The sequence below is a fragment of the Chaetura pelagica genome, unplaced genomic scaffold, assembly GCF_000747805.2.
Source record: "Chaetura pelagica isolate M959 unplaced genomic scaffold, ChaPel_1.0 scaffold358, whole genome shotgun sequence".
Lineage (NCBI taxonomy): Eukaryota > Metazoa > Chordata > Aves > Apodiformes > Apodidae > Chaetura > Chaetura pelagica.
In genome coordinates, this window is record NW_009954233.1 from 1154070 (window position 1) to 1166332 (window position 12263).

General features: G+C 47.6%; 1 protein-coding gene across 1 annotated transcript in view; it reads left to right on the forward strand.

The window, feature by feature from the left end:
• Positions 1-6643, forward strand: part of ADAMTS3 (ADAM metallopeptidase with thrombospondin type 1 motif, 3) — a 96851-nt gene extending 90208 nt beyond the window's left edge. Inside the window, exons 19-20 of the mRNA XM_010003630.1 lie at positions 4926-5043; positions 6066-6643. Of these exons, the coding sequence (XP_010001932.1) occupies positions 4926-5043; positions 6066-6643 (696 nt within the window). The remainder of the gene's footprint in view (positions 1-4925; positions 5044-6065) is intronic.
• Positions 6644-12263: the final 5620 nt, after the last annotated feature.

Here is a 12263-nt window from a genome sequence, read left to right on the forward strand (position 1 = left end):
AAGAATAAGAATAAGAATAAGAATAAGAATAAGAATAAGAATAAGAATAAGAATAAGAATAAGAATAAGAATAAGAATAAGAATAAGAATAAGAATAAGAATAAGAATAAGAATAAGAATAAGAATAAGAATAAGAATAAGAATAAGAATAAGAATAAGAAACCCCACACTACATGATTTCTAAGATGTGGTGCAGGAACCCAAAACCAAGCAAGGGTTAAAATGCTCCAGCCCTTTGCTTACTGATTTTATGGTATGTACATAGGTACACAAAAGAAACTAGTATGGCATGAAAAAGTTGTCCTGTTCATAATCTGAGGACAGTAAGAGATGCACTGAAATTCTGCTGAGGTGTCTGCTGTACTAATTGGCATTCCAGAAATGCTGGGTTTGGTCATAATGCAAATGAGAAGGATGATTGATTCTGAAGTTCCTTGCTGCTACCCGTGCTTCTGAGGAACTAAGCTGGTCTGTGAAACATGCGCAGCGCATGGGAAGAGGTGTTTCACTGGGTCTCTATACCCAGTTCTATACCCAGATCTCATTCGTGTCCATAAGGAAGTACCAAATGGAAGGCAATCGTCAGTGCATCTCTCATGACACTGGAATTTGGAGGCCGGCACTTGCTGGTGTGTTGGGTTTATTTGCGAAAGGCCTTCTGGAATAATCTCCTGTCAGGCTGGAGATGGCATGGCATGGCCTAAGCCATCATGGCTGCGGAGGATATGGTGGCAGGCACGACTGGCACTGTTTCCACTCCTTCTAGCAATTAAGAACCAGGCAACGGGACACTATATCCTGAATGGGAAGGGGGAGGAGGCCAGATCCCGCTCCTTCATCGACCTGGGCGTGGAGTGGGAGTACAACATTGAAGATGACATTGAGACCCTGCACACAGATGGGCCCCTGCACGACGCTGTGGTGGTGCTGGTAGGTTGGTTGCTGTGCAGTGGGGAGCTGGTGGGTTTGTCTTCTTGGAAGAGCTCCTGGCCAGCAGGGAGCACCTGGGGTAAGACACGTGGAAGACACGTGCTGAGGAGATGGCTGATCGCCCTGAGCCTGATTCTCACCGGCTGTGACATCTCCATTGCAGACCACTGTCTTGCCAGTGCAGCAGGACTGTGGCCACCAGCAGCCCAGTATGGCACTTTCAGACATCTGTGGGACACTGTCTATGGGCCAGAAAAGGGTGCTGCAGGTCACACCACAGGTGAGAGCAGCCCTGCTCTTTAGCCAAGGAAATGTGGCAGCACCATCCTTTCCTCCTAGGACAATGGTGGCCTATGTGGCAATCTTAAAATGCTAGTCTAGAATTGCTTCTCATTTTAAATGGCTCTGTGTTGATCTAACTATTGTTAGTTCTAATTGTGAAGACAAAAACCCCAACTTTCCCCTCAGATAGTTAACGAGCCGTTTCCATGTTTCCCCTAAGAGCTGGGCCTTGATTTCTTTACTTTGCAAACAAATAAATAATAGCTCTGGTGTTGTACCACTCTTGACATGTGGTTATTAATAGATCATTCCTCGGGAAAACGACACAAGATCCAGCCTGACCTACAAGTACATCATCCATGAGGATTCAGTGCCCACCATCAACAGCAACAACGTCCTGCAGGAAGAAATAGACACTTTTGAGTGGGCATTGAAGAGTTGGTCACAGTGCTCCAAACCCTGTGGTGGAGGTAAATGGGAGGATGTAGCATCTCCTAGTAATGAATGACTAATTCCCCAAAGTGAAATCTTAAAGTGACAGCTTTAGAAAGCTCGCCCTTCCTTTTTTTTTTAAAAAAAAGCACTTTGGCATTTTTGGTGCCTAACCTTAAAATATCTGAAATGCTTGATTATTCCAAGGTGTCACACTTGCAGCTGAGAAAAGAAAAGTCCTCTTCAGGTGTTGCAATTCAGTACCCTAAGCCACTTTGGAAGTACAGACTCAGAGGTTTAGGCTGCTGAGTGTTCCTTGTACTGATGGTGTGTACATTGCTCTTGAGCAAAGGCTGGATGGGGAGTGCAAATGTCAAAGTCACCTGAACTCTTAGGTACAGCAGCTGAGCAGGAGATGAGTTTTGGGAGCAAGAGTGCTAAAATGGGGCTTGGGTTCTTTCCCAGATTAGCCAGTGACCTGCTGCTTGATGTTAGGGATGTCATTTCCCCCGCTCCCTGTGCCATGATTTGTGTGTAATTCAGAGGTGAGATTAAGGGGTTGTAACTGTCCCTTCTGACCTTAACAACTTGTCACAAGCAGCATCCACAGAGCTCTGTGCAGCAATCTGACGCCTGACAACTGTCACAGACTGTGAGCATGTTTAAATACTTGTAAAGCCATTTAATAGGCCATAGAAGGCCTTAGTTGTATACGAGGACCTGGTTTTCCTGATTGGTCTGGAATATTTCCTAGGGTTCCAGTACACCAAGTACGGATGCCGCAGGAAAAGCGATCACAAAATGGTTCATCGCAGCTTCTGTGAAGCCAGCAAAAAGCCAAAGCCCATCCGTAGGATGTGCAATCTCCAGGAATGCACCCAGCCTCTGTGAGTATGTCCCACGTCACCAGAGAAGGGATTTGCTCCCTGGGGGGCAGGTGTGGAAGTTAACCCAAGCCAGGGTTTACAGGATGCTGACTGCTTTTGAATTCCTGCGCTACGGATGGGTTTTTTTCTGCCTGGATTAAGGAGGTTACTGATGATATGGAGTGGTTGTATAACCACATCAAGAGGGGAGATTTAGGTTAGATATTAGGAAGAAATTCTTCACTGTGAGGCACTGGAGTACTGTGTTCAGTTCTGGAGCCCCCAACATAAGGACATAGGGAGTGCCTGGAGCAAGTCCATAGGAAAGCCACGAGGATGATCAGAGAGGCACCCTAATGGTGCTCCACCTCTACTGTGGAGGCAGCCTGAGAGAGCTGGGGCTGTTCAGCCTGGGGAAGAGAAGGCTCCAGGGAGACCTTAGAGCAGCTTCCAGTGCCTGAAGGGGCTCCAGGAAAGCTGGGGAGGGTCTTGGCACAGGGGCTTGTAGTGAGAGGACAAGGGGTGATGGATTAAAACTGGAAGAGGGGAGACTGAGTTTGGACATCAGGAAGAAATTCTTGAGTGTGAGGGTGGTGAGACCCTGGCCCAGGTTGCCCAGGGAAGCTGTGGCTGCCCCATCCCTGGCAGTGTTGTAGGGCAGGTTGGATGGGGCTTGGAGCAACCTGGGCTGGTGGGAGGTGTCCCTGCCCATGCAGAGAGGTTGGAACTAGATGATCTTTGAGGTCCTTTCCAACCCAAACCAGTCTGTGATTCCATGATACAGAAAACATTGGATGCTAAGGCCTAGCAGCAGTGTGGATAACAAGTGAAAGTTGTGATGGCATCTGACTCCTTTTTTTACCTCCCAGCTGGGCAGCAGATGAGTGGGAATACTGCACAAAGACCTGTGGGAATTCCGGCTACCAGCTCCGCACGGTGCGCTGCCTGCAGCCCCTCCCCGAGGGCACCAACCGCTCGGTCCATGCCAAGTACTGCAGCGGGGACCGCCCCGAGAGCCGCCGGCCCTGCAACCGGATCCCCTGCCCTGCCCACTGGAAGGTGGGGCCCTGGGCTGAGGTAGGAAGCCCTGTCTCCAGCTTCTCCTTTCCCTGCTTAAACCTCGCTGTTCTGCTCTCCCCAGAAGCGTCACATTTCTTATCGGAGAGTCATGAAGGTTGGAAGGGACCTTCAAGATCATCAAGTTCCAATCCCCCTGCCATGAGCAGGGAACCACCAGACCAGGCTGCGCAAAACCTTGTCCAACGTGGCCTTAAAAACCTTCAGGGATGGGGCATCAACAGCCTCCCTGGGCAACCCATCCCAGTTTCCCACCACCCTTAGGGTGAAGAATTTCTTCCCCTGTCCCAAGCCCCTCCCCAGCTTTCCAGGAGCCCCTTCAGGCACTGGAAGGTGCTCTAAGGTCTCCCTGGAGCCTTCTCCTCTCCAGGCTGAACACCCCAAATCTCTCAGCCTGTCTCCAGAGCAGAGCTGCTCCAGCCTCTGATCATCTTGGTGGCCCTTATAACCTGGGCTCTTGGAATCAGAGTTTCCGCAAGTGTTGATGCTGTTAGAATGACTCAGGAGCAAGCATCTGAATCCTACAGCTAACTCAGTAGGCGGAGAGTCTTCTCTGCGTTTTTTGTTCTCTTTATGTTACATTGTCAAGATCAGGTAGAATAAGTAGCAAAAATCCTAATATGCCCTAGTAATAAATGTAACATTGTAGAAACACTGAGAGCCACCCCCCTGTGTCCTGCTCTGGAGCCCTCAGCACAGAATAGACATGGAGCTGTTGGATATGGTCCAGAGAAGGGCCATGAAAATGATCCAAGAGCTGGAGCAACTCTGCTCTGGAGACAGGCTGAGAGTTGAGGCTGTTCAGCTTGGAGAAGAGAAGGCTCCAGGGAGACCTTAGAGTCTTCCAGTGCCTGAAGGGGCTACAGGAAAGCTGGGGAAGGGCTTTTCACCAGAGAGGGCAGTGGTAGGACAAGGGTTAATGGTTTTAAACTGAAAGAGGAGAGAATTAGGTCAGATATCAGGAAGCAATTCTTCACCATGAGGCACTGGAATAGGTTGCCCAGGGAGGCTGTGGAAGCCCCCTCCCTGGGGGTGTTCAAGGTTAGATGAGGCTTGTGCAGCCTGGTCTGGTGGGAGGTGTCCCTGCTATGGCAGAGAGGTTGGAACCTGATGATCTTGAAGGTCCCTTCCAACCTTCAACACTCTATGGTTCTGTGAAAGCCAGAACCAAGGAAAATACCATCCTCCTCCTCTGCATGTTTCTCTGCAGTGTCAACCTTCCCTAAACTCTGCTTTTCAAAAACCAGCTGCTGAAATGTTGCCTGACCTTGGAGCTGTTGGAAAGACATGACTTTTTGCTGTGCCAGCTGAACATCCTGAGTTGTGTCTGTCCCACAGTGCTCGGTGACCTGCGGGGAGGGGACGGAGACCCGGCAGATCACCTGCCGCACTGGGGACCGCTGCACCGGGGACAAGCCCGAAGCTGTCAGGCCTTGCAAACTGGCTCCCTGCCACGGTAAGAAAACCTCTCCTGGTCTTCTGGCCTGCAGGGGGATTGGTGTGGCAGCTCCAGACACACTAGGGGCTGGCTTGCACACCTGCTGAAAGAGGGGTTGGCTTGTAGACCTGCTGAAAAAGGGGTTTAGACTCCTTTGACTTGAGTTGCACTGGCAAAAATGTGTTCTAGGGGTGAAGGTCAATCTAAAGTAGGTGTTCCTTGGATAGGTTATCCCAGGATAAGTTATACAAGTCTGACAATTGAGGAAATGAAAATAGTATCTACAAATGGAACCCCAAGGCATTAATAAGGTTCCTGGGGATCTCATTACATTGTTCTCATGGAATGTTTTTAAGAGATTTTTTTTTTAAGCTTCTTATGACAAAAAAACCTTTCTTCCTTTGAGTCCGTGACTCCACAAGGTTTGGGAGTGATTTTGTTTTTTAAATCCTAACCCTGATCACTAGCTGGTAGAAAAAACATGGTAAGACTTCTTAAAAGATGCAGTGTGTTTTCCCACAGTGCATCAAACTGCTGGCCACAGGTCTGTGCTCTTCCTTGTCTTCAGTCAGTGAAAGAACTGGAGCAGAACACGATTCTGGCAGCAATGGAGAGTTCCAAAACCTTGTAGCCACTAGGTGGGAGCAAATCTCTGTCTGTGACTCTACAAACAAGTAGGAGATTCAAAATGCTGTTTTTCACTGTTTGTGGAGTAAACATCCAGCAAATGCTTAAAGAAATCATGATGTTTTGGGGATCGATCTCTAATAGATCCTTGACCCCCTTTAAGATCTTTTCCCTGGCTGAAAGGGATGCCACACTCTTCAAGGCACCTCACTTCTGACCAAGCTGTTAGAACCTTTCCATCAGTTCTCCAGTCATTAGCTCATGGAAAAACACAAACTTCATCCAAACAAAACTTTATCCAACCGTAACATTTTATTTGAAGAGGTTCTCTCAGAGGATGAAGCATCTCTGGTGGCCTATTCAGAGTGGCCCATAGTTGATGAAGCACACTCAACATTGCCTTTCTTTTGCAGATGAGCCCTGCCTGGGAGACAAGTCCATCTTCTGCCAAATGGAGGTGCTAGCACGTTACTGTTCCATCCCTGGCTACAAGAAGCTGTGCTGCGAGTCCTGCAGCAAGCGCAGCATTGCCCTCCCACCGCCCTTCCTCACCGAAGCTGCTGAGAGGGAGGAGGAAGCCGTGTTTGACCAGAGCCATCTGCCCAGGGCCTTGATGATCCCAACCCCTGCAGTGCCCCATCATGCACAGCTCCTGCCCGGGACAGGTTCTCTGGGCAGGCTTCCTTTTGCAGAAGAGGACACAGATACGCACGTCTCTCCGTCCAACTCCAAGCCCAGAGGTACCGAGTTTCCACAATGGAGAGCTCCTCAGGCAAGGAAGACTTCCAGGCTGTTTGCTTTGCTGCACCAGTCCCCTGCTAACAGCAGCAGCCTCAATCCACATCCTGCCCTTGCCTTGGCAGCAGCTGGTCCTGTGGTGCCAGCTCGTAACACCACCATGGGTGCCCCTTCTCCATCGAGAACCTCCAGGAAGAGCGAGAAGCAAGTTGAGAAGAGATGGCCTTTAAGGTCCTCTGCTGTGGAGAGATGAGTGTGAGTGCCTTGGGGAGGACAGAGGCTTTGTTTGGGGTGTCATTTCCTTCTTTCTGGAGACTCTGGTGCATGCTGCTTTCCACGAGCAGGACGCTGCAGGTCATCAACTGGTTTCCCTTGTAAATACAAAGACCAAGAAGTGCTGGTTCACTTTCTAGTTGCTCCTCTCCTGGCTAGCTTGGGCACATGGGAGGGAAGCACCAAAGAATATCCCAAACAGGGAGTGGAAGTTGCTCAGGGCCCCAGGCAAGCTCTGGTAAAGAAAGGTGGCCCTGACCTCAGCACTCACCTCCCTGGTTTTGGTTCTAAACACATGTAGAAAATGCCCCACGACAAGAGATACCAATGTTTACACTCCTCAACATCCTTCCGCAGTGGAACAACTGAATCCACGAGACTTACTTTGCTAATTTATCTCTAGAAATGGATCTTGTATGAGCAGATTTGCAGCTGGTGTGTAAATACTGTCTTCTTGCAGAAAATCAGTCTTATTTTTTCAGAGTCTCTGTGCTGTCAGACAGCTGTTTCCCTACGTTGTGTTCTGGACAGTTGCTGGTGCCTGCCATGAAGAACTGCCTTAGGGACATTCCCAGAGCTGAGTTTTCAAGCAGAGTTGTCCTAAAAGGAGGAGTTCCATTTTCACGTGAATTACACATACTGACACTTGGAAAGGGCTTTTTTTTTTTTTTTTTTTTTTTAACAATGTGATGCTTTCTTTTGAAACGGGGGGAGAAAAACCAATAAGTGCAAATCTCGAGGTCTGAGTCTAGTTAGAGCCACCCACCCAGTGCTAACAAGAAATAGCTGTGGCAAGACCAGTAGAATTTATTGTTATATGTATGTTTGGGTTTTTTTTCCTACTGGAAGCATTGATTTAAAGGTGAGAGAGCAATGTGATGCTTTCTTTTGAAACGGGGGGAGAAAAACCAATAAGTGCAAATCTCGAGGTCTGAGTCTAGTTAGAGCCACCCACCCAGTGCTAACAAGAAATAGCTGTGGCAAGACCAGTAGAATTTATTGTTATATGTATGTTTGGGTTTTTTTTCCTACTGGAAGCATTGATTTAAAGGTGAGAGAGATATTTATTTTTTCTGCATGGTTCACCTCCAAACCTCCACAACCACAATGCATCTGACTGCAATAATGTACTCGTAATTTATGTCAGTAACCATCTGTTCACAGGCCACCCAACCACACTCCTGTGTGTTGCTGTAAAGTACTTGTATATAGGATTGAGAACTTAAAAGATATTTATTAAAAGTTGATTTCTTAATAGTATTTTATGTGCTAAATATTTACACTAAGGGCAGTTGGGTATTCTTTTTGCCAAGATAAAACAGAGAGATGGAATTAGATCCCTGTACATGCTGTGTCATATGGATAGAACAGAAATTTAAGCTAATACAACTACTGTAGATAAATTGTTGCTCTTATTCTATTAAAAAGGAAATGTCTCGTGACAGTTTTTTATTATAGGCATCTTCAGTTTCTAAACAGTTCATTCAAGTTTCAGGTGCAATGTTTGTTTCCCCTTGAAAAGTCCTCCTGATAGACACATTTACAAGCCCAGGGAGTGTGTACCTCTAAAATGCTGCCTTGTAGCTTAGGAGCCCAAGGGTGATCTTCTAGAAACACCTGAAGGATGGAAATGGTTGTCAGAAGAGTTCTGAAGGAAAGGCACTGCAGGTAGGTTCATCCTGCTGGAGAAGGGTGGGATCACACCCTGCAGGACACATCTGGGCATCTCACCCCTGAAGTCCTTGACTCGGTGCCTCTTGAGAAATGCTGCTACCTTTCTGCAAGGCTTTTGAAGGTCCAAGAAAGGAGTATTAAACAGATGGTGCAGACAATCCCTGAACCTCAGACAGAGAAGTAAGGTGTGTTTGTTTCTATGAATTTCAAAAAAAAGTCAAATTCTCTTTTCTCTCTTGTCTTGTTCTACACATATATATACAATGTGGGTGTAGAGAATCCTCATTACTTCTTTGGTTTCTATCCTGCCAAGCTCATTTCTCTTCCTAGAAAGTGTCCACTACTGATACTCTTTGTTGTACTAGGGAGCACGTAGCAATAAATTCTTGATCATATCAAGTCTTTCTCTGGTTTGATTCCTGTAGGAGGGACGGGGGGGTGTTTCATTTTTAAGTGTCCTCTTTTGCAAAATGAAGGGAAAGATACGTCCTGGGTATGACCTTTACTGTCTGGGGGAAAAAAGTTCATTTGAATTTGATTTTTAGTAACAGAAGTCCTGATTTGACCAAGGGAGAGAGTCTAGGTTGCAGAGAAATGGAGGGGAAAGAAAAGGATGGATTTTCAGTGACCCAGAGGCTTCCTGGTCCATCCAGAGCACTCCCAGCTGTGCAGTAGCAGCCTTTGCATGTCCTTCTGCTGTGGTGGTTTGCACTGGAATATGGCCCTGGTGTTCTGGTCTGTGATTGCTGATTTGGATGCTCCATCACATCAGTAGAAACACCAAGTGATGTTTCAAAAAAAGGCAAAAGCAAAGTTAATAAAAAGAGGCCAAATTTCCGTGGCCTGGGCGGGTGAAGTTTTCTGTATCTCCTGGTTCAGCTTTTGATCTCAGTTTGAACTTCAGTTTCATTCTGCCAAGAATCATGTTCTCCAAGTATGTTCTAGGCAGTTTCCAGCTGGGCAAGTAAATCTGAAGTGTCCAGTTGAATTCACACTCTTGTAGAGAATTAAGATCACATGAGCAAGGGCCTGAAACGAGTTCTAAGATCCATTGAAGAACCACCTGAGAGCGTTAAACAGCCCCATTAATCAAAGGGTGTTGCAATTGGCAACAGCAGCAGTTGTAACCTGGGTTGGGTTCCCCCCGATGGGCTGGCTCACAAGGTGACACCACCCAAGAAGTGTCTTCTAACAGGAAACTGCAACTTGAAAACGTTCCTAGAGGAGAGCTTGTTACAAAGTACTGCTTCAAAAACTGCGAGACCAGCAGGTAGGTTCTCATGGCAGGAAATTCAGTTGTTGACTTGTTAAAAAATAGTATGAGGGTGAGGAATCTTTTGAAAAGATTGCTTGTTGTCATTTGAATTGTAGTTAAGGCAGCTATGACCAGTGTCTTAGGCCAATCATCTGTGGCCAAAGCAGGAGAAGTCCTTTTCAGGTTTCTAAAACACAGAAAGGAAGTTCTGGCTTAGGAAAACTGGTATTAAGAGAGTGCAAAAGTGGTTTCTTCTGTAGGGAAGAGTCCCAGCTGCTCCCTTCAGGGTGGCTGCTTTGCCTTTCACAAGGAGCTTGTCTGGGTGCTCATGAAATCAAAACTATAGTAACGCATTTAAATCAGTTCCTTTTCTGTGTTTCACAGGGCGCAGGTCCTGAACCCAAATACTGAGAATTCTCCACTGTGATCACCCTCAAAAAGGGATGCAGGAGCACCTCACGTGCTGGTGGCAATCCCACATGAAACCATCTCTGCAGAATCTCAACAATCCTTCTGCTCAGTTTGTCCCCAGGTGCTGCTGCGCTGCTGAAGGACGGGAGAGCGAGGCCACCTGAGCTGCTCCAGCAGACAAGGCTCCTCACAGAGAAACTCCAACACGCTTTACTACCAGCATTTAGACATCAAGTAGCCACTCTCAAGTTGTCTGCCTTTTATTTCCTGGGAAACCCAGTGGGCAGAGACAGGCCCCCCAGGGGCAGAGGGACCGTGGGGCACAGCTCAGGAATGGGCACCTGAAGAACAACTGTAGATGTGAGGGGGGCAGAGGGTGGCCGTTTGTTTCCAGCTGCCTCCTTCTTCCCTGTGCTGTGTGTTCACAACCCGTTACAAATGTTTGGTCACAGAGTCAACAGAGACCTGCAGCACCAAATGCTCCTTTCCCGCTCATTTCACATCACGTTCCCTTCAGACTTCACATCAGCACAGGAGGCTCCAGATGTTGTGGTGCCAGCTGAGGAGGTTTATGCTTCTGAGGAAAAGCAGTTGCTTTCAACATGCCTTGCCCTAGCAATCTGCTACATTTCACATGCTGCCAGGTTCCTGTGACCTGGGGAAGGGAGTGCTCTAAATCAGTTATTGTAGGAAATCTGTTTAAAGCTGAAGTGCTTCTGACCCTCAGAAATGCATCTTGAAAGCCCAGAGTGGCTTGTTGCATCTCGGGTGCCATTTGCACAGAACCACTCCCATGTTCCCAAAGTGCCCCGGTGCGCTTAGTGTGGGAAGGGGCCATTAAGTGAAGAGGGGCTAAAAGCAAAACTATTCAAAGTCCCTTGTGAGAAACATGCAGGCAGGTAAATGCAAATGCAAAGCTTTCTCTCACCTGGAATACAAAGTACACATGAAAGGCCAGAAGCATCTTGGCAGGAGCCTCACCCTCTGCTTTTTAGGTGCTGAAAACAAAATATATGTTCATTCCTTCATCACACATGGTGAGCTGGATGCAGAAGACGTCAGAGCAGGTGTGAAATTGAAGGTGGCATTAACACAGCTGGGACACAGAAAAGGAAAGGAGAGAGAGGAAGAGTGTGCTGTCTGCTGCTTCCTCCTGGGTGTCACTCCTGTGACCTCTGGAGAGAAGCAATCAGGAGTCAAGCAGGAACATGTTAGAACTTCATCTTGCAAGAACACAGGAAATCTCCTGAGGCAACTGGATGTGCAGGAATGATGCATAAGGGATGCACAGTGGGGACTAAGGAACTGGTTCCCACCCAGGCAGTGTGGATTTCTGCCCAGTACAGACCAGTACATCTCCCTCTTCCCTGCAGTGGGTCAGGACATCACAGGAGGACAACAACCTCTGCAGCCTGTGACTGCTTGGCAACTGTGATGTGTTGATCCCTCCTCTGCAACCCATTTGAGGTACCAACACCTCTCTGTTCCATAGTACCTGGGAGCAGAGACAACTGTCTGGGTAAACAGCTCTCACTGCCAATGCAGCATTCCCTCTGGTTTGGGTGTGACAGGCAGGGCACGTGCAGGTGAAAATGGGTAATTGGAAAAAAACAGCTTGTAATTGGAGCAGTCAATCACTGCAGTATGTGCATGTTGCCTCGGTAACATATTTGTCTCCACAAAAACAGATGTTGCTTGGAATTACCCAATAGTGGTTCCTTTCACAGGGCAGTCCAATCACACCTGAAAGAACCTGATGCTGTGAAGAGGGAAGTGTCTCATTCTGTCTTTGATTGGATAAATGGTTTAAAGGAGAACCAGCATCACCCTTGCTGAGTGTGGTCACTCCTGAAGGTGTAAAATGATGTAGCCAGCCCCCCGAAAGTGTGCTCTTATTTGCTCAACATCCAACTAGAGATGTAGACACCCTTTCAGGATTTCAAAACAATACCGTCTCTGGGTGTTCAGCCTGGGGAGGGGGGGGGAGGGGGCGGGAAATAAATAAAAAAAATAATAAAAAATTCAAGGTTAGGTGGTCAAGTTTAGGTTGAAAAATGTGTTTTGGGGTTACACACTCCCCCTGAGATGAGCCCTTGTATTTGGCTGCTTGGAGCAGCCAAACCCCCACACGTTTGGCTTCAGTTTGGACTTGGCTTGGGCAGCTGGGGAAACTGAAAACAGCTGAAAATCTGGACAGCACACATTGCTGGGGGTAGATCATGGGGGCACCACCCCATTCTTCTCCCCCAGCCCTCCTGGC